General features: G+C 42.4%; 1 protein-coding gene across 1 annotated transcript in view; it reads left to right on the top strand.

The window, feature by feature from the left end:
- Window positions 1-5189: 5189 nt before the first annotated feature.
- The window catches only part of ZNF451 (zinc finger protein 451), a 31272-nt gene continuing 13611 nt past the window's right edge, over window positions 5190-22850 (top strand). The window contains exons 1-8 of the mRNA XM_063125030.1: window positions 5190-5342; window positions 6657-6743; window positions 11500-11574; window positions 16512-16637; window positions 19359-19470; window positions 21474-21624; window positions 21930-22051; window positions 22666-22824. Of these exons, the coding sequence (XP_062981100.1) occupies window positions 6660-6743; window positions 11500-11574; window positions 16512-16637; window positions 19359-19470; window positions 21474-21624; window positions 21930-22051; window positions 22666-22824 (829 nt within the window). The 5' untranslated portion in view covers window positions 5190-5342; window positions 6657-6659. The remainder of the gene's footprint in view (window positions 5343-6656; window positions 6744-11499; window positions 11575-16511; window positions 16638-19358; window positions 19471-21473; window positions 21625-21929; window positions 22052-22665; window positions 22825-22850) is intronic.

The following is a 22850-nucleotide window of genomic DNA, read 5'->3' as shown; positions in this document are numbered from 1 at the left end:
AGGCCCTGTAAGTATAAAAGAATGAGAACCTGATCTGTTTTGTTATAAAGTTCATTAGAATGAACATTTCACCTCAACTGTTCAGGGTCTTGTCACATCTTATATAGGTCAACTCTTTTCCTGCCAGGATGCATCATACTTATTCCATGACTTCAAACCAGAGGGCATATATTATATGCTTAATATAATCATTGCAAAGTTATACATCCTTTTAAATGTTATATAATGCACAGGGTACTAGAGATAGACAAACATACCCAGGTGAATATTATTACTCCAAATCATAACCATCTCAGAGGAGGGCAAGGAGGATGATCAGGAGTCTGGAAACAAAGCCCTATGAGGAGAGACTGAAAGAACTGGACGTGTTTAGCCTGGAGAAGAGAAGATTGAGGGGAGACATGATAGTACTCTTCAAATACTTGAAAGGTTGTCACACAGAGGAGGGCTAGGATCTCTTCTTGAACATCCCAGAGTGCAGGACATGGAATAATGGGCTCAAGTTACAGGAAGCCAGACTCCGGCTGAACAGCAGGAAAAACTTCCTGACTGTTAGAGCAGTATGACAATGGAACCAGTTATCTAGGGAGGTTGCGAGCTCTCCCACACTAGAGGCATTCAAAAGGCAGCTGGACAACCATCTGACAGGTATGCTTTAAGGTGGATTCCTGCATTGAGCAGGGTGTTGGATTTGATGGCCGTATTGGTCCCTTCCAGCTCTACTATTCTATGATTTTGTGGATTTTTTTTTAATTTTCAAAAGCTTATTATCTTTGTTTTCTAACAGCAGGATAAGGAGGAATCATGCAGGAGAGGTCCTGGCTGTTCATGATGTTTACAGGACTGTTTAGCATAATTAGCTATGCCTCAGTGTTATGTTCTGATTGGTTAATGCTGCTACTGGGCCCTGCCCCTTGACAGCTTTAATACTGTACCATATTCCCTATGTCTTTTGTCTGATTGCTCCCTTTGAAGAGACCAGGCCTTGATTACTAATCAATAAAGCGCTTTTGAACCCTCTGTCGTTGGAATGGTGGAGTCGTGCTTAAGGGCTGTTTGGATCTCGTCCTTGGGTGAAAAGAACATTGATCTAACATAATTGACCCACAAACTTCCATGAGTGGCCATTCATGAGTGTGCTATAAATTGCTCGTTAGAGAAGCCCTTAGCCTCAGGACAGGCATTTTAACTTTTTAGAATTAGGGAAAACTGCACAAAACCTGGAAAAACACAGAATGACTGGTAGTTGGGAGAAAGGGTGTGTGGCCTTCTGGGTATCACCAGAGGGCCAGATTGGTACTCCTAGATGGCCAGATTCTGCACCCTTGTCTACAGAAATATGCATAGAGGCTCCCATTCAAGACCTTCCACTGAATTCAGAGCGGGGTGGGTGGGTGGTCAGAGTAGGATCAGTTGGGGGGTGGGGGCAGCCCTGCACATAAGAGGAGGAATCGCCAATCTTTCACATGTTTTTTAATGCATGGAGAATTTGTGAAAAGGGTGCAAGAGACTGTATTTCACAAAAGACAGATGGGCTTAAATAAGGCCTACATAAGGTCCTCTCTCAAGCTAAACGCTTATCACTGTCAGGTGTACTGTTGTTGTTTAACAACCTTCCTGTTTTTGCACTGCCAGACAGACAGCAAGAATGGAGTGAAATAGGGCAAAATTGTCCAGCATGGAAGTCTAAAGAAGCATGAGGTACAGGAACAGTGTTCTCAGACTTAAGTAAAATTCTACAGAATTACAAATTATCCAGTAGGATTTACTTGGCTTGGACCCTAAAGTAAGTAAACTGAAAGATGTTCACAGTGGAAAACTTCCTTGTCTTCCCTTCCTCCAGCTGCCAGCATTCGTCAAAAAATCATTCCTGGAGGGTTGAAGCCCTTCCTGAATTTTGTGGAATGGGGTGCAGGTGAAGAGATGAATCACCCAAAATCAGACTGAGATAAATTAAGTTAGAGAAGTTCATGGAAAAGAAGTTCCCCAACCTGTTATCTCCCAAGCAGCCTTCCATTTCTTTCTTAAGTTTAGTTCACTCAGGATCCATGTCATTATGATAAATTCTAAAACAAAATCATATATGATCCATTGAAGTTTGAAGAGTTTGCACCAAGACAGCCCTTCTCTAAGTAGATAATGGGCATATTTAAGATAGTTTCCAAAGTTAAAAATAGGTAAATTTACATTCCCAGTTCTTGGAAGCAAAAAGATTTTACTTATGTAGCAGAGAAACAGATTTATGTATGGTATTGATTAAAATTAAAGAAAACTAATTTACAGATTCTGCAGACTAGAATTTCACACTGGAGCAAGGTGGAAGAAACAAGAGGCACAGTAATAAGTGCTTGCATGAACGTGCATCACTCTGGTGCAAGACAGAGGAAAATTGCTCAGCTTTACAGATGAGCAATTCACATCTGCTCCCATGATCACATTCCAGGTGGGTGCACTTGCAGAAGGATGAAAAAAGAATGGCAGTTCTGCTTATTCTCTTCCTCCTTGCAGCAGATCATGGTCTTATAGAGCATATCCGAAATAAAATACAAGACTGATACTTTTAATGGTGGAGGAGCAAGCAGGTGCCTCTTCCATCCTTCATGCACATCAAAGAACACATGAGCTGAGGCTTTGCTTGGTTACAGAGTTCCTGCCTGCATGATATCTCCCCACCCTCCCCATTCCCTTTTCAGGGTAGGGAGATCAGGTCAATAATCCATGTAGTCCAGCACAGTGGCCTGCCAGATGCTTCAAGAAGCCCCCACATAAGGGCCCCGTTCAGACAACACGTTAAACCATGCTGCTTAACCACAAAATGGTTATGCATTCCATTAACCATTTTGTGGTTAAGCGGCATGGTTTAGCGTGTTGTCTGAACGGGGCCAAGGCCTACAGCCAACAGCTCTCCACTGTTCTTTATCCCTGCAATTCTTATTCAAAGGTATGCAGGCATTGGCACTGGGTTCCCAGTTCATATTGTTCATTGAAGTATGCAGTAGAGGTGTGGGCTGCCTGCCCAATCCTCCATCACCCAAGATTGAAGTGGGTTTAATTGTGATGGCAATGAGTCTAACCTGAAAATGATCTAAGGCCAGTTTACACAGCCTTTGTTGGCTTATTTCAAACTGGATGCTCACTTCAGTCTACATGTAGTGACTGCAGTGAGCAGTTTTGGCCTCCACATCCTTATCAACAACATGCCTGTCAGCAGCAACTGTGTGCCCAATGCTACAACAACAAAATGTTTCAACATGGATTAAAACAAGTCTAAAGAGAGATTGTGTGAAATCATTCATGACAACGTAACCCTATGGACATTTACCCAAAAGTAAATCTCACTGTGTTCAATGAATATTACTGCCAGATATGACAGAGCAGCAAATGCCCCCATCCCACAGGCAAGTCAAGGTGCATAGTATCCAAGCCCAGTGAAGTTATATTGAACTTTTTAGTTGCCCTTTCTGCACTTTTTCCAGCTCTACAATATCTTATTTTAGTTGAGGTGACCAGAATTGTACGCAATATTGTAAATGTGGTCACGCTATAGATTTATATAAGGGCAGTATGATCATTGTCAGTTTTATTCTCAATTCCTTTCGTAATTATACCTAACATGGAGTTTGCCTTTTTTTTTTTTTTTACAGCAGCAGCACACTGAGTTGACGCTTTCATTGAGCTGTCCACCACAACCCCATGATCTCTTTTTTGGTCAGTCACCATCAGCTCAGATCCCACCAGGTTACACTTGAAGTTGGGTTTTTTGTGTGCAGCACTTTACACTTGCATACATTGGACTACATTTGCCATTTAGATGGCCATTATCCCAGTTTGGAGAGGTCCTTTTGAAACTCCTCACAGTCCCTTTTTGTTTAACTACCCTGAATAATTTAGCGTCATTGGCAAACTCGGCCACTTCACTGCTCACTCCTAATTCCAGATAATTTATAAACAAGTTGAAAAGCATCAGTCCCAAAACTGACCCCTCCATATGTTTTAGACCACAACTCCAAGAGTTCCTGACTATTGACCACGGTGGCTGCAGCTGATGAGACCTTAAGTCCACAACATCTAGAGGGCTCCAGGTTGGGTGAGGCTGCTATAAAGGATAGCTGATAATCTCTAGTGAAGTATTTGGATTCAGCAATCTCCAAACTCTTAATTTCACAAGACAAAATTAATGAAGTGACAACATTTCCAAAACTGGCTTATCATGTCTACTCTTTTCTAGTTTTTTCTTTGGAGGCACAGTGGGTTTGCAAAAGGAGATGTTTCTGAAATAAATAGTAAATTACACAGCTCAGAAAGCATTGCCAACCCAGCTGTTTACTATGCAAAAAGACTGGAAACCAGGAATCTCTAGAAACAACTTGCTTCTACATCCATTAAACATTATTCTAGGGGAAGCATAGATTGCAGGCTTTAAAAACACGTCAACGAAATACTGTGTGGCCCTTAAATCAGCTTCAAGAGCTGATTTAAGAGCTATACTGGTCCATGCTAGGAACAAAAACGAGTCTTGTGGCACCTTAAAGACGAACAATTTTTTTACAGCAGCTCCTACCAGCTACAACCTGGTGCCCTCTAGATGTGCTGCACTACAATTCCCATCATCCCATGGTTAGGGAAGATGAGAGGTGTAGTCTGTCACATCTGGGAGACACCACGTTAAAGCATGTTTTTCATGAGTCAGAGACAACCTGGTGTCCTCTACAACTCCCATCAACCTCAGACAGCGTTGGCAGTGATTGTGGGAATTGTAGTCCAACGCATCTAGAAGGCACTGGGTTGCCTACCCCTTTGTAAACTAGGAGCCAGTTCATCAGATGCCCAAAATCTTATCCTCGGTTTCCCGCCACATGATGCAGCTGATGGAGACTGCAGCCCTCCAACGCTTATGCCGTAACATATTGGTTAGCTTTTATAGCACCACACAAGCCTTTTTCTCGTCTGCGTCCATGAATGGAAGGCACAACAGCAGAAAGGTTCCAACTCTCGCGTTTTCAGCAGAGCGTGAGAGACTACAGCCCCGGCGGACGGGCAAGAAACTACACTTCCCAGCAGGCCTCCGTGGGCTTTCCGGCGGGGGGAAAAAGCGTCGCTCTCAAAGTTTCAAGCAGAGGAAGCAAACGGGCCCTCGCGCCCTGCCGCCGTCTGGTCACGTGAGAATTCCGGGATTCGGCTCCCAGCGTGCAGATGCTCGCAAGAGCGCGGGCTGGTTCGGCCTTAGATTCCCCACGTCCGTCGGACGCGGAGCTGCACCGCGCTTGTCGCCTGTCAGAGTTGCATGTTTGGCCATCGCCGTGCCGTGGGCAGGGCCCGGCTGGCGCACCAGCTCCTTCAAGGTACACGCAGCAGCGGCGGCAGCAGCAGCAGCAGCATCGTCATCGCGTGGCTTGATTGTGCTCATTGATTGTGCGCGCTCGGGGCAGCATCTGGGTAGCCTGCTCCTGCCCCCTTACTTTTGGGGCAGCGTCGTCGTTCCCTCGCCTTCTCCTCCATCTCTCGACGGCTCTCCTTTTACCTTCTCGTTTGTTTTTGAAGGCTGCTTTCATTGGATTGAATGGAGGTCTTGCCTAGCCTTTCTGTGGCATAATTGTTGTTCCCGATGAAGCCTTGTAGGCATGAAAACGGGGTACTTGCCTACCGATTTCCTTTGTCCCTTATCACTCCCACTCCTTGGAATGCCCCACTTCTTCAGCAAATCTTTTCCTGAGTCACCATCGCTTGACTCCTCGGTTTCCACTTGGTCGTCCCTTTAGCTCAATCGCTCTGGGTAACATAATACATGTAAAACAATACAGAACCAGCAAAGTTAACATGCAGTCGTTGTGTAAACACGGCTTATAGAACTAAGGAAATTTCTCTCTCTCTCTCTCATGCACCCTCCACCAGATAAAGTGCTATGAAATTTGAAAGCATGCATACTCTTTATGGCACCATTTAAGTACTCTAATAAAAGAGTGTTTTTCATCTCCTGTTTAAGACTAGTATGGTAATGGCTCTTACCTATTCCAATTACTAGCGGTTGCTGTCTGTGCAGGGACTATGTAGTTCTTGTCATTTTGTATAGCACCAGTCTGCTAAATAATTGAAAGTGAAGGTGTCAGTCAATGTAGTCTATACAGTTTCCTATATAGACTACATAGAGGCCATAGCTCAGTGTGATAGAGCACATGCTTTGCATACAGAAGATCCCAGGTTCGATTTCTGGCCTCTCCCAGTAGAGTGAAGAAAGACTCCTGCCTTAAGACCCTCAAGAGCTGCTGCCAGTCAGTGTTGATAATACTACGCTAGATGGACCAATGGTCTAACTCAGTATAAGGCAGCTTCTTATATTCCTATTTCTATATTCCTTTTAATATCTACAAGTATTACTATCTGCAAAAATAGAATATTTTGCAGTGCTTTGTCATAGCGTACCTTGTTGCAATTTGTTATTATAATAACATCTGTATTTGACTGGTCAGAGTATAGTTTGTTGATATGAAACAAAGATTATCTATTATCAAACTTCAAAAGAAATTACTAGTATTTTGTTTCTCTATTTATATGAGATAACTGTACAGCATTGACATAAAGTGACAAAGCCACTAATGGATGCAGTATTATGCAAATGCTAAAATTACAGAAGTGTTTTTTCCCCTTTTATTTTTCAGATAATGGAGTTTCTTGTGTCTTCAAAGAACATTGAGAATGCCTCTTCTCAACAGGGGGAAAGTGATGATGATGTTGAGTTTGTTGGTGTATGTAAACAATTCAGTGTTAAAATCTTTAAGTAGCAGCATCCCTCCCTCTAATAGCAAGCTTGAGTGGTTAAAGGCCAATCAGCTTGGAAGCGAAATAGGGCAATCTAAATATAAGGTAGTAGTTTCTACATACTTGGGAGCATCCCTAGGTATGCAGAAACATATAAGTTTATAAATTAAAAGAATTTAATAAGAAAAATCTGGCAAGAGCTTGTTAGCTTCCAGGAGGTGCAGTATGCTGATGGCAGCTGAGCATACTGTATATATAGAAATGGAAGGAAAGGGGTCTAAAAAAAGAAGGTCAAGAAAAAGTTGTATGTCTTTTATGTCTATGGGTGAAAGCTGTTCAGACTTGGAATGTTAGGTCAGAGAAAAACAGAGCAAAAGAGGGTGAGAAAGAATTGGCCTGACCACGCCCCTGTTTAACAGCATATAGTAAGGGGATGTGTCATGTGAGGTTAAAAAGAAACTCCCTGCGCTAAACGGAGCTGTTTGGCGATGGGGGGAAAGGACACATTTCCCTTTTTCTGCTCTCCCCTTCTTTCCCCACTAGATAACAATGAAATGCTCAGATTCAGGGTTGGCAGCCAGCCCCAAACCTGAGGGTTCTTGCAGTATATGGCATAGCATTGAAAGGCTGGAGGGTGGGGAGAACAAAGGGTGTCCTTTTTCCCTTCTCCATTCCTAAAACTCCTCTCTTCCCCAGCAGCAGAGGTGGGCAATATGTGGCCCTCCAGATGTTTTGGCTACAACTCCCATAGTCCCACATGATTGGCTATGCTGGCTAGAGCTGATGGGAGTTGTGTAGGCCAAACATCTGAAGGGCCACAAATTGCCCACCCCTGCCCAAGAGGCTAGAAACTCACTACAAGGCGCTTGTGCCAGGTTGGCTGGATCTGGGAATCATCTTGAGGAGTAGCAATACATTGCAACACTTTGATGCTGTGCAGTGAAAGGTCTGCGTAGGCTTGATTATGTACAGCAAAAGTTTAAATGTCAGCCTTTTAAAAACTAGTTAGAAATCCATTGTGTTTTTGACTAGAAACATTTAACAGAATTTATTGTGCTTTTGAAAATGCATTCTTACATGGTTGATAGTCTGTAAACAATATTCTGCTTTCTGGCATGACTTTCCAAACTATCTACTTTAGCCCACAAATTTGCTTTGGATGAGGAGAGGAATCATGCCTGCTAGCCTCACAGTCAGTGGAAGGTGAGAATAGGGTTTGATGTGCACAGCCATAGCAGAATTCACTGCCCGGAAAATATTCTCATGCTAATCAACAAAGTTGGTGCAATATGCCACCCGTGAGCCCTGACCATTGGCCATGCAAAAAGCCACTGAAGTATGAACAGCATCAAAGTATGAGAACTTGAAAGAAGGAAGTTTACAAGTTAGAACAGCCTTCCCCAACCTGGTGCTCTCCAGATGTTTTTTTTACTCCAACTCCCATCAGCCCCAGCCAACATGGCTAATGGTCAGAAATGCTGGGAAATGTAATCCCAGTCATCTGGAGGACACCAGGTTGGGCAAGGCTGAGGTAGAGCATGCAATATGTGTATGCACAGATCAAATAAGCACTTAATTTTTTATTGTAAACTGCTTGGGGAGCTATGTCTCAAAGGCAGTATATAATTATAGTAAGTAAATAAATGCATAGTAAATGTTACGTGTTGGGTTCCCTTCCTCCCAAGAAGAATACTCTGGCAAGATGACCCAGTCTAGCCCAGCCATTGGCCAGAGAAGCAAGAGCAGCATGGAGCTGGCTTCCCCCCTCCCTGCCAGAAGGAACTCTCTGCTCCAACTGTCAGTGGCTATGGGACTGGACTGGACTGGAGAGGAAACAGAAGCCCATACTGGCCTCTAATACTGGCCAAATTGGCTACTGGGTAGTGTTCTGTATTGGTTTAATCTATTCTAAATTGCCTTGGAGATAATTTTATTGAAAGACAGGATATAAATATTTGAAAAATGGATGATGTGTTTGAGATGAAGCCTTACATTTCCTCTGTGAACAGATATCTGCTTTAATTGCCACTTTATAAAGGGGTGTTACTAGAACGAGTTTATTTTTTTTACTGTATCTTACTTTATGGTTAACCCGAACTGTGATGTGGTATTTTCTGACTTGATCAATGCCTGAGTATGGATCAATGTAGTTCAGTAGCTAGTGCTCATTTGAATTATATTCATTAGGAACATGTTCAGAATTCTGAAAATGTGTACAAATGTGCTTGGATAAGCAACTTAAGATACTATTTATTCCATTTGTATTCTGTTTTTTCTCTCGGGAGCTCATAGTGGGGTGCATGCTCCCCTTTATCCTTGCAATAACTTCGAGAGATTGGCTAGGGTTAAGGGAGAGTGAATATCCCAAGATCATCCAATGAACTTCATGACTGGGTAGCATTTGAACCCAAATTTCTTAGTCAGTGAGGGATGGAGCGGACAGGAAAGGATTATCTCTCACCTCCATGGAGGGCAGGGCCAATCAAAAACTCTCCTTGCCACTTGGAAAGGGAGGAATCCTTCCCAGTTGTCAGTCTTGGCTCTGCCTTCATCAGATTGATTGTTACTGGCTTCTATCTTTTTTGTTCCCTCCATCAGTTCTTAGCTAAGGTGGCAGAGTTAATTTTTTATTAGTGTTTATTTTAAAAATAAATAAATGAAGAAAGCCTGTTGTGGCCCTGAAGGCTAAACAGCCACACAGAACGGAAAGCACTAGTAGTTCCATGATTTCACCTGGGGAAGCAGCGCAACCAAGACATTTCCCTCAGATCACTCTCTCTCCCTCAGACCACCCCGTTCCACAGGCCACATAAGGAAGGCACCAGTGCAAAGAAGTGGCCCTTTTTTCTCCCCTTCTTTCAGATGGGGCAGGATGGGCGCAGTAAAGACGGAAGTGTCATTAAACAGCCCTTGTTTCTCCCCTTTTAGATGGGAAAAGGGGAAGCACAGTGAGGGCCTCGTAGTTACTGGGAGGGTATTCATGTGTGTCCCCCCATCATTCCCCTCACCTTCAGATTCCTCCTCGCTCGATTATAAAATATACTTGGGAAAGAGAACAAAAAAGAGCAAAACCCAGCACTGGCTGTGGTGCTAGGTGACATCACAGTAAGGAAAGGCTCCTGCTGTTTTTACTGACATTCGCATTGGGGAAAACTACCATTGTTTCAGTGTCTTACCAGATCAGTGATATGCATCACTAACAGTCTGAGAGACTGCCCTTGTTGGCATCATAGGTGCATGGAACTCTATCCCCAAGCAGTGGCCTTTTTATTTTCCCAGCATTTTAACAGTCTATAAATAAATTTTAACTTGGTGTTTTAAATTTGTAATTTTGCATTGCTGCTGTTTTTATCTGGTTGAGCTTTTATATTGTATTTTATATTGTGGTTTTATACTGTTGTTTTATACTTTGAATGTTTTTAATTTTTGTGAACCGCCCAGAGAGCTCCGGCTATTGGGCGGTATAGAAATGTAATAAATAAATACATAAATAAATAAGCAGTGGGATAGGGAGTTAGAATCTGATTTAGAAGTGATTTCTTAAGCAGATTGAGAGAGAGAGAGAGAGAGGAAGCAGAGTTCTCTAAAGAGAATAGTCTAGAAACTGCCCCATCTCGGAGGCATCGCTTTCCATTGGAGGACTTCCCCATCGTAATCAGCAAGTCAATAATAACCTTGAAACTAAAATAAATTTTAAAAAATCCTCCAGTTCAGCCAGCAAAGCCTGCTGTGACTAAAGAGGGATTAGAAACCGCTGCAAAGGTATTTTCCAAGTGAGGGTCCCTTTGTGCTCATTGTTCCCTCCCCTCATATGTTTTCCAAAATTCTTCACATTGAGTGGAAGGCTCCAGGGAAAGTTAAACTTCCCATAAACTTCATAAAAGAGTATGATAAGTTATGGAATCCCTTGTAGTACCAAGAGTAGAAGCACCTGTGGTGGTACTTTCCTCCTAAACCGGTTTTCACAGGGAGGCGGTGAGTCGCTATCTGATGCAGAGGTTTGCAAGAATGACAAGACTCTGAAGCCTCTTCATTAGGGCAGCTGTGGGTAATTCAGTGGTGCGAGCCTCAGGGATGTGGGCCAAGGATCTTCTATCAGAAGTACTATCTTAAGAACATAAGAAGAGCCATGCTGAGTCAGACCAAGGGTCCATCTAGTCCAGCATTCTGTTCACACAGTGGCCATCCAAATGATGGGAAACCCACAACCAGGACACAAGGGCAACAGCACCCTCCTGCCCATGTTACCCAGCAACTGGTGTTCATAGGCATATTGCCTCTGATACTGGAAGTAGCATATAGCCATCTGGAGTAATAGCCATTGATAACTCTACTGAGAAACATCTTAGAGAGAGCCAGTGTGGTGTAGTGGCTAAGGTGTTGGACTGGGAGTTCACAGATCCGAGTTCTAGTCTCCACTCGGCCATGGAAACCCACTGGGTGACTTTGGGCCAGTCACAGACTGTCAGCCCAACCTACCTCACAGGGTTGTTGTGAGGATAAAGTGGCGAGGAGGAGGATTATGTATGCCACCTTGGGTTCCTTGGAGAAAAAGGTGGGATATAAATGAAATAAATAAATAAAATAGCTTCAATGCATGGCATCTGAACTCAACAATAATGATTTCTGAAGGCTGCTCTGAATAGCCAGCCAATTTGTCCTATTTCGTGGCTTTGTAATCTTTGCAAGTGTCCATCTGAGAAAAAACAATGTTGAAGATAAAATATTTGTTTGCTCTCCTAGGAAGGTGTATTGAGACCTGTCTTGGACTGCATCGACCTCAGTAGCGGTGATGAAGACTGTAGCATCTCTTCCAATGTGAGTGTTGCCTGACTCTTAAAATAGTTGAACAAATCTTTGGAATTATTCTGTCCTGCCTTTCATGTGGCTTTTGCAGTTTTAGGAACTACGTATGGTGCGCATGCATAACGTTATTTTATCTATAGGAGTGAGTTCTGAGATTGTAGAAGATTTGGAGGAAAGAGACTTAAAAATGTCACTTGCAGCTAAGTTGTTAAAAGGTTCATCATTGTTTGTATCTTGCATGCAATCTTTAAACATTCTTTAAATTGCAGCTGCAAATTCACACCATCAGCCTTGTGGATTTCTTGATTTTACGCTTATTTATTAGTAACACTAATTATTTATTAGTGCTGGTATTGACATTTAAAGCCCTAAACGGTTTGGGGCCAGGTTATCTGAAGGAACGCCTCCTCCCATATGTACCTACCCGGACCTTAAGATCATCTACAGGGGCCCTTCTCCGTGAGCCCCTGCCAAAGGAAGTGAGGCAGGTGGCTACTAGGAGGAGGGCTTTCTCTGTTGTGGCACCCCGGTTGTGGAAGAGCTCCCCAGAGAGGTCCGCCTGGCGCCTACACTGTACTGCTTTCGTCGCCAGCTGAAGACCTTTTTATTCACTCAGTATTTTAACACTTAATTTTAACTTAAATTTAAGTTATACTGTTTTAACTCTGTATTTTAATCTTATAATCAACTTTGCTGTGTGGTTTTATCCTGGTTGCGCTTTTTATACTGTATTTCGTAATTGTGTTTTTAACCTGTTGGATGTTTTTTGTGGTTTTAATTTTTGTGAACCGCCCAGAGAGCTTCGGCTATTGGGCGGTATAAAAATGTAATAAATAAATAAATAAATAAACATGACTATACCACTTAATATAATAAAATCTCTAAGTGGTTCACAGATAATTATTAAAAATCACATTTAAGTACACTATAAAAAACAATTCCAACTACATAAACAAAAGGCCCAGATCCACAGCTTCACCAGCACCAACATACGGCATCGAGAGAGAAGCAGAATGGGCCATAGCAGCTTCCGAGACAACCCACTCATGCCAGGCTAGGAGAATAAAGGTGTTTCTCCCTGTCTGTGGTCTGGAGTGTTCTTTTGGGGCATAGCATTGGAAGGGTGATGAGCAATTGGGCCAGCAGTGAAGCTGGGTTTGTGGGTCATTCTGCCTGGGGCGAGGGGCTTCCTGGAGAGGGGAGGGGGCAAAGCAGGACCAGGTCATAGGAAAGGAGGGGGCACCAGGGGAGGATGACACACACCCTGACAACCACGTGACCATGCAGCCACCATTTTGGAGCCATGTGCAGGATAGCTGCCATTGTTTGTTTGTAAGGAGTTGTGGCTCCAGACTCCTCCTCCCCTCCGTCCACCAACTCATGAGGCTCATATGGGGCACTGCTTCTGTGGTGATCAGAGCATACAGAGAGAGCTCCATAGAGAGGTACAAGGCGTCAAGCAGAAAGGGGCAGGAAGTGGGTGGGCTGAGGCCTCACCCCACAGTGTAGCCTGTTGCCTCTCACATATGGTTAGCAATATGTATGGTACAGAAAGGCCTTAGCTCAGTACAGAGCACTGACTTTGCATTCAGGAGCTCCTACTTCAATTTCTGCCAGCAGTGGGTAGGCCTGAAAGTGGCTTGTCTGAATCCCCCATGGAGCATCTGTGGTTTTTTTATTTATTTAGTTTGTTGGATTTGTCATTTCTATCCTACCCAATAGCAGAAGCTCTCTGTTTGTAGATCTGTTTTCCTCTGTCTTTGGAATGCAGACTGGGGGAGATGAGCACCTCCAGCTGTGGGGTGGGGACAAATCCAAGTAATTGGAAAATACATATTTTATAATGATACCAACAACAACAGTAATAATAACAGTTAAAAAAAAAAAGGCCGTGGAAGGAGGAACAAGTTAATACAGATCATTTGCTCTTCTCAGTCTTCTCTCGGTCCAGGAATGCCACCAAAGAAGCATCTGTAGTCTTGGAGGCATCAGGCTGGATCTAGGGAATGGGGGTAAGTGGGGGAATCTGCTCCCCACTCCCTTAAGGGATCGTGAGGCCCAGCCGAGTTGGGGTATGCATGCCACACACCCAAGGCCCAGGAAGGGCTCACACAGTGATAGACATGGAGGAGGGCTCAGCTATTTCCTCCTGCCTAAATAAAAGGATCTAGACTCCGATACGCTGCCATAACCAGTTGTAGCTGTAGCCAATAAAATTCTGGCTGTTTCTTAACCCTGCCCCATCTGTGGGTGCATTCGTCCTCCCTATCCCAAGGGCCCTCCCCACTCTCTTCAGTGCCAGCCCCAATGAAGGCAGTGATGGAAGTGTTACATGATATTAGCATAACAACAAAAAGGCTGTGGTCGGTAAGAAGGGGTAAGGATGTGGGTTTTCTGAAGATTTTGGCTTGGAATAGGAATAGAAAAATTATCTGATGCCCTAGAGTGATCAAATTTAGCAGGTTTATTTTGCTTGTATTTAGCAAACAAAATTGTAAAAGCAGCCCATGTTAATTTTTTTGTCCGAATGCACCACAAATATTTGACCTGAAATATTTGAAAGGGGGGAAATTAAAGCTTCCTTTATGTGTTTTAAAAGTTATATTATTATTATTGGAATTTAACGACAATGGCATATGTCTCATTAAGAGATGGGGTCCTTCCTCAAGGAAGCAGTAATAAACCACTGGTAAAGAAGTTTAGTCTAGATCCTTTGTCTATGGAGAATTATCCAGTTTCCAGTCTACCAATTCCGAGGAAGTCTGAAATGGGTGGTATCATGTCAGCTCCAGCCAAATTTGGATGACACTGATTATTTAGATTCAGTCTGGATTCTGGACAGAAACTGTCTTAGTTGCCCTGGTGGATGACGTATGCTGGGGAATGGATGGTTCTCCTGAACCTCTCAGCGGCTTCACATACCATTGTTCAACATACACTTTTGCACTAGGATGGGACTTAGGGGCTCAGGGTTGCAGGGGTTCCAGGCCTTCCTGGGGCAGGGGGGAGGGATGGACCTAAAAACTGGTGCCAGGGGTCTTTTATTTCACCACTTGGTCATTGACATTTGGGGTTCCTCAAGGTTTCATCTTGTCCCCCAGGCTTTTCGACAACTAAATGAAATCGCTGGAAGAAGTCATTGAGAGGTTTGGAGTGAGGTGACAATGGAATGACACTAGCATCTCCCATAGGACAAACTTCAGATGTTTTTTCCATTGTGGATGCTAATAGCATTCTTTTGTAATCGTGACAACCCTTGTCATTGATTTCATATAGATGGTGGGTTGGGGAGAGAGAGAAACACTTGCATTGTGGGACTTGAAAGTAGCACTTAGCCTGAACACTATAGCTTGGATCCTTCCTCAAATAGATAAATGGATGGGCTTTCAGTCAAGAGAAAGGAACAGAAGAAGGGAAGGCAATTTCTCCCTTCCTTCCTCCTGCAGCCCCCAGCACCACTCCTGTTCTGGAGGATCCCCCAACTCGAGTAGATTTTCAGGGTGCTGTTGCCTAAACTTGTATGCATGTGCCAGCTTTCCACCAAACCTTTCCGCATTGCTCACAGGAACGTGTGTGTGTGGGGGGGGGGGGGCAAGGTTAGTGATTGTGGGCCCATTCATTCTTCTATGGGTTTAGGCTATAACACTTGAATAGGCCTACTAAATCAGGACTTATCTGTGCTGTGAAGGTTTCAATCAACGGTTGTGAAGTACACCTAGTGGCTCATGTTAAATCAGGACCATCCTTAAATGTATATGTTATTGAATACCCCCTGCAATTTGCACTTGTATTGTGCTTATGCCAGTTCAATCTGACACCCAACAGCTAAATTGGGATGCCACCAACTTCCCAACTGATGGACTGAAGGAACATGACTGAATAGGTAATGGGCTGAGAAACTGAAATCTGAGGAAAGGGTTAGATGGAGGAGAGCAGCTAAACAGGTGAAGCTTTTCCCATCACATGATCTTCCTGCCAGGGAAAGCTTCACTTATGTGTCGGGCTCCTGTTAAAATCCTAGGACCCACGAGTCAGTGAAGTGAGGGATGGTGGGGAGCTGAATTTTACCTGCTGTTTTGAACCAGCCATGCAGTTCTTTGGATGCATGCTTCTGACAGTTGTTCAGTGATCTGTTTCCGGTGTCCCGTATTAACAGTACAGAATACGGCATAGAAATATTTAATTTTCGTCCATTTGAAGATGGTGTTACAAATGACCATCTTAATGACCGTAAACGCATCCCTTTATTGAACTGTTTGGAGACTTCTCTCATATTGAATGCACTGGTATCTAGAAAATGCCTTTGAGGCTTGGGTGTTATCTTGAAGTTTAAGGCAGCAGGTTCACAGGTTTTGCCTCCATCGTGCAACAGAAGCTTTTTCATATCAACATGACCTGTGGCTTTAATTGTAGAATTGTATCGTGGACACAGGAAGGTTCTAGACTAGAAGGCTTGTGGCCTTAGGGGTTTTCTTAAGAGATCTGGATTACAAGACTAGTAATTTTCCAAACTGTTTATTTTGTTGTCCTCCTTTATAAACAACAAAACACATCCAAGCTTTACCATGAAATGCCAGCTTTTAACTTGAGTGCTGTCTCCTTTTTCCATCTCTGACCAAGTACCCAGTAAGGCTTTATAGCTTACTGGCTGAGTCTGCTCCCTCATTGGCTATTAGAATTCAGAGACTTGGCCCATGGCATTATAGAGGCACAATTCAACAGATACCTTCTAATATTTGAACAGTTCAGTTCTTGAATTCACATTGTTCTGTTTGCTTTCTTATTCCCCTCCTCCTGTCTCAAAATGCAGTGGCTGTATAAAAAGACAGGGCTCTTGTCTGTTCTTCTCCCCACCCCTTGGAATTGTGAGACTGTTTTTGTGTTTGTAGTTGAACTGTCTGGCAATTTGTGCTAGTTGGTCACTTCAGAGAGCTTCTCTTCCTTTGTAGAATAATGTAAAGAGCAAAGACCCCATCGATTATCAGAAGGAAAAGGTTGATTCCACCCTAGATCGCCTGGCACGTCACGTAGAGATAGAGAAACAACTGAAAGAAGAGAAAAATAAAGCTTTCAAGGTATGATTCTTTGTCATAAGAAATTGTGGCAAGTGGTTTCAACATGCTTTTTGTTTCTTTAATTTTGTAATCCAATACAAGTAAAATAAAAACTAAACAAACCTTCCATCTTCCAACATCTTCCCTACTTAGCAATTCAAGATAGCTGCTTATTACCATGTGGGTACTCGAATCTGTTTCTTATTACCATGTGGGTAGATCTCTAGGCAAAATTCTCCTTTTGAGTACTGTTGCCATAGCACATTATGATGATTACGTGCAGTCACAATAGGTGTAGCAGGGTGCAGCTGTGGCCATATTTTCAGCTGTGGCCATATTTTTTCCTGTGAAGCCTAAGACTTTAAAGAAAAAGGCTGATAGGCTCAGGTCTGTTTGTTTGTTTATTTATTACATTTATATCCCGCCTTTTTTCCCCCAAGGAACCCAAGGCAGCGTACATAATCCTCCTCTCCATGTTATCCTCACAACAACAACCCTGTGAGGTAGGTTGGGCTGAGAGTCTGTGACTGGCCAAAAGTCACCCAGTGGGTTTCCATGGGTGAGCGGGGACTAGAACCTGGATCTCCCGACTCCCAGTCCAACATCTTAGCCACTACACCACACTGGTTTCAGATAAAAATATTCTAGTTTTTGTTCTTGATCATTGTGTTAAATATCGCATGTCCAGTAGTTATGTGCAGGCATCCTAGGATGTTAGATGGCCTTTTTCAAAGAACTTGTTGTCCCCAGTTCAGCTTCTAGTGAACAAATGTTGACCTATTCCAAACAATAGTGTCTGGATTGGCACTTAACCAACACAATTATTAGGTGGTTCTGCAGAGAGATAGTGATATGTTCAAATATCTCAGGAATAGCTTTGAAACATATGCCATCAATATGCTTCACCAAGGAAAGTGTTTTATTTAGTTCTTTTAAGATGTAAATGATGTAGGAAAGTGCAAGAATTGGCTATTTTAGGCCTTTAAGGGCTGTATCTAGAGTGCCAAAATTTATACCACAATCTCTTGTTACTGGTGGCAAATATTGTCATGCTGGGAGAAAAGCTCAGGTGAACTGGGTATGACTTGCAGGTCTTACCTTGCCTAGTCATGAAGCATTACCATCTTATTAATCCTGTTTTGAAGAATTCTTGTATGAATTACACTGTGATGAGTTTTATGGATATAAACTCCCCCATCCCAAAATCTTGTGGTTGGAGTTTGGGGGTGTGGGATGGGTTGTTGTATTAATGTTCTCCTGACTGCTCTGGGTACAGACCATAGCAGGTTAAGAATGACTATGAAACAGCTATATTGTAAACCTTTAATTAACTAGAAGCCTGAAGCTAAACGGCATTAATGCAGATTGCACTAGCTTGCACCTGGTGACCATGTTGCTTTGATTCAGTGATGCTATATGAGCAGTTTCCAGAAAGAGCCACGATGTATTTCTTCTTAGAAGTGGTAATTGTAGAGATGTAAAATTTCAGGAAATGTTGAGGCTATTAAAAAGAACACAATTTTTTTGGAGGGGGAAATGGAAATTTTGGAAGAAATGAAAGTAAGTTACACTTTCTTTTAGCACTCTTTACAGATCTACAGTCACTTTGTTGCTTTAAGATAGCCCTCATCAACCTGCTGCTCTCCCGATATTTTGGATTTCAGCTCCCATCAGCCTCAAGCATCATGACCAATGGTCAGGAATGCTGGGCATTGTAGTCCAAAACATTCAGAGGGCACCAGATTGGCAAGGGCTTCTTTAGGAACACAAAGCAACCTTCTGTTGCTAAAGTTATTTTATGTGTAAATTAGTTTGCTCATAAAGTTATCATATTTTAAAACTTTTAAAAGTAAACTCAGTAAATTTGTAATTATTGTCTGAATAGATTAGAACTGCATTAAATGACTACTACAGCATCAGAAGCACAGGACTGTATAGAACAAAACCAAAATTGTCAAGAATGCACATTTAAAATGGTGACTCTACTCACATGTTGAGAAATTGAATATAAATGTCTATCAGTAAAATATACTTTAGATCAATAATTTGTAATAAGGAGTGAAAGAAATAACTATGCTGGGAATCTTACAGAGAGGATTAAAAAAAGCACAGGCTTACTGCCTTGAATACTGGAGATAGCACACAACCATCAGGGCTAGTAGCCATTGATAGCCTTCTCCTCCAGGAATTTATCCAACCCCCTTTTAAAGCCATCCAAATTGGTGGCCATCACTACATCTTGTGGTAGTGAGTTCCATAATTTAACTATGCGCTGTGTGAAGAAGTACTTCCTTTTATTTGTCCTGGATCTCCCACCAATCAGCTTCATGGGATGATCCCGGGTTCTAGTATTTTGAGAGAGGGAGAAAAATGTCTCCCTATCTACTTTCTCCACACCATGCATAATTTTGTATACCCCTATCATGTCTCCCTTTAGCCTCCTTTTTTCCAAGCTAAACAATCCCAGTTGATGTAACCTTCCCTCATAGGGGAGACGCTCCAGCCCCTTAATCATTTTAGTTGCCCTTCACATGTCTAGGTAATCAGCAGGGATCTGTGAAAGTAGTTGTTCCCAAACATACACTGTACATTTAAATATCTTTGTGTATAAAACACAGCTTTACATGTGTTTATATAAATGTATACCCTTTTTGTAGTTGTCTTAATCAGTTCATATTCATTGAGAATCATTTTATGAAAATAAATATTAATTGTCTGCCTTTCAACCCATGGGACCATTAGGAAAAACTGGATTCTCAACATGCTCATGGACTACAAGAGCTGGAATTTATCCAGGCGCATACTAACACAGAAGCAGCAAGATTATGTGTGAACCAGTGGCTAAAAATGCCAGGTAATTCATTGGTTTGGTCATTTCACTATGCTAGAAAGAGAGATCAGCAATTCTTTCAAAGAAATAGTGTTCTTCCCTAGTCGTAGCCTTCACTGGTGAACATGGAGGTATCTTGAGTACCTTCCTTCCCTTTAAGGCAAGGATGGGGAATGTGTAGCTCTCCAGATATTGGACTGCAACTTCCATCATCCAACGACATCTGGAGGGCCATAATTTCCCCACCCCTGCTTTAAGGAGATACTGTATCTCGATAGCATAGTACATGCTCTGTGTAAATACTAAACATTTATATAACACTTTCTGAGTGTTCAGAGTATTCCACGTGAGGTGCTAAGGGCAATCCACTGGATCTCCAGCTGAGTGAAACTGGTTATTTGGATCCATTCTGGTCTGAATTCAGGCCGGATTTGGGGATGGAATCAGTTTTGGGTAGAGGGACAGGGGGAGTGCAGCACTGTTACTTCTTGAGCTCTTAGTGGCTTTTGATACCGTTGACCATGGTATCTTCCTGGACTGCCTCTGTGAGTTGGGAATTGGTGGCACTGTTCTCCAGTTGTTTGACAACAAGGCAGAGTTGATTCCAGAGAACAATATTGGGTGATTGCACCTCAGCCCTGTGGCAGCTCAACTGTGAAGTACCACGGGGTACCATCTTGTCCCCAGTGTTATTCAATATTTATATGAAGCCATTGGGAGTGGTTATCAGGAGATTTGGGGCAAGGTGTCACCAGTATGCTGACAACACCTAGCTCTATTTCTCTCTGACATCTGAATCGGGAGAGGCCATGCACATTCTGAATCAGTACCTGGATGCAGTTATGGCTTGGATAAGGGCCAATAAACTGAAGCTGAATCCCAATAAGACATTTAACCTATGGTTTTGGCACTTCCCATGTCCAGAAATTAGGGTGTTTGCTTGGTCTGGATGGGATTTCACTCCTTCTGAAGGAGCAGGTCCATAGTTTGGGAGTGTTCCTGGATCCATCCTTGCCACTGGTGGCCCAGAACACCCATTACCAACTTTGGTTCTTACACCAACTATGCCGATTCCTGGATAGGGATAGCCTAGCCATGGTGATACATGCACTGGTAACCTCACCTTTAGACTATTGCAAAGCACTCTATGTGGGGCTGTCTTTGTGCATGATTTAGAAGCTGCAGTAGTGCCGAATGCAACAATTAGGATGCTCACTGGGACACCAAGGTATTCCTACATAACAACTTTGTTAAAAGAACTGCACTGGCTGCCTTTTATTTATTTATTTATTTATTTATTTATTTATTGCATTTATATACCGCCCCACAGCTGAAGCTCTCTGGGCGGTTTACAACAGTTAAAAATAGTAAACATTAAAAAGTATACAAGATTTAAAAAACCAACAGAAACATAAATACAGTATAAAAGCAACAGTATACCAAGCTATGTTCAAGGTTGTGTTATTATCCAATAAAACCATAAACAACTTGGAAGCAGGATACCTAGCAGACTACCTTCCCTTATATATACCCAGATGACATTTAAGAACCATCAGAGGAGGCCTTTCTGGTCATTCCAAAATGAAAGGAATGTCGCCATGAAGAGCCCCAATGGCAGTCCTTCTCTGTAGTGGCTCCACCATCTAGAAACCCTTCCCTCGTGCAGTTCGGGAGGCAGAAAATGTGGTGTCTTGCCTCCTAAAAACATGCCTCCTAAAAACACACCTTTTCACCCAACTTTCACAGGGCTGTAACTATTGTTGGGTTTTACTTTGGTTTTATATGGTACTTGTTAACTTTTGAAGTTTTGTATTACATTTTATCATTGTATGTTATGGTTTTAATTGTTGTGGACTGCTCAGAGAGCATTGGCTATTGGGCTGTATAGAAATGTATTAAATAAACAAAATAAATACACTCCTCATGAGGAAAATTACAGCAGTACAATTCTTTTCTGTTGCCCTGTTGTGATGTATCTATATGTTGTCTTGAAATATAATCACACAGTGCACATTTCTGTTTTATAGGTCTCCAGCCAGGCAGCGTAAACTCTGGAAGAAGAGCATTTCCTCAGGGATCAGGCCAAACAACATCTAACAGTAAATCCATTTTATGCCCCATAATGAATTGCAACAGAAAGTTTGACAATGGGCATCTTCTCCTAGGCCACCTTAAAAGGTATCAGTTCTTTATGATTCCCAAAAAACATGTCACCAGACTGAATGTGGGGCATAGTGTCTTACAAGGGGTTTCAAATGTGCAGTGTGCTGAGCTGTGCTCTGTAGAAATTTTATATAGAAATTTTAATGCCAGGTGCTTTTCAGTTTTCAAATGTATGTTTTAGCCAAGTTGGTGGATATTAAATAAAGCTAGCAGGTGGTTGTTGATTTTAAAGTTCTTGTTATTATGGGCAATCCCCAAAATGCAAAATGTTGTTTTGTAAAGCATGTTACACATAATGATGCAATTTATTACTTTTTTAGGTTTGATCATTCTCCATGCGATCCATCAGTTACATTACATGGACCTCCAGCCAATGCCTTTGCCTGCATAGTCTGTAATAGAAGATTTTCCACCTCTCAACAATATAGTGATCACCTTTTGTCTAAGGCAAGAATTTAAGGATAGATATATTTTAACAAATAGTAAGTTTTCCTCCTCTCAGAGGAATCCGGTTTTTTTTAACCCACTTGTACATGGACCTCTTCAAGCATCCTCACCGAAATTTAGGATTTGTCTTGATTGTAGTTTGCCTAGTTGGTGAGGAGAACATCAAATCTGTGCATGTCCCTGTGCATACAGCAGACGAGATTTGGAAAACTCCGTTTGCACTGCAACAAAGATCCAATATAGTCTTTGGCTGATACTGGAATTACTTCTTTTGTTGGCAGCTGGATAACCTTTCGGGGGGGAAATGAGAGAATGCTGTCAATTGAAATTGTAGCCCTTTTGACTTCTCAGGGTTTGGTTTGATATTGGTCATCTTTAATAGATCTGCTGCTGAAAGATGAATTCTGTACATGAATTCTAGTTTGCAGCATTAAGTATAAGTTAAGGAAACATTGCATTCATACATCTCCAACTTTTTAGTATTCATAACAATCTTTCCATAGCAGGCTATAGAAGAATATATTCCATAACACTGGGAAATAAAACTTCTCTGTTCATTTATAATTGAGTTCCTGTGTTTGTTTCTCTCACACCCTCCCCATCCCCCACTTCAGGCAGGTGAAAATGATGGCCATGAAAGAAAGTACCCTCCTCAGCATATTCAGTGCTTTGCCTGTCCATGCTGCTTCCTCCTCTTTAGCATAAGAGATGAGTGTCTGCAGCATATGTCTGGGAAGAATCATTTTTTCCAGGCTTTTAAGCTGACTGGTAGGTTTCTTCTTTGGATACATATT

Source organism: Elgaria multicarinata, chromosome 4 (assembly GCF_023053635.1).
Source record: "Elgaria multicarinata webbii isolate HBS135686 ecotype San Diego chromosome 4, rElgMul1.1.pri, whole genome shotgun sequence".
Classification (NCBI taxonomy): domain Eukaryota; kingdom Metazoa; phylum Chordata; class Lepidosauria; order Squamata; family Anguidae; genus Elgaria; species Elgaria multicarinata.
The sequence above is the reverse complement of the archived record's forward strand: the minus strand, read 5'-3'. Positions and strand labels throughout refer to the sequence as shown.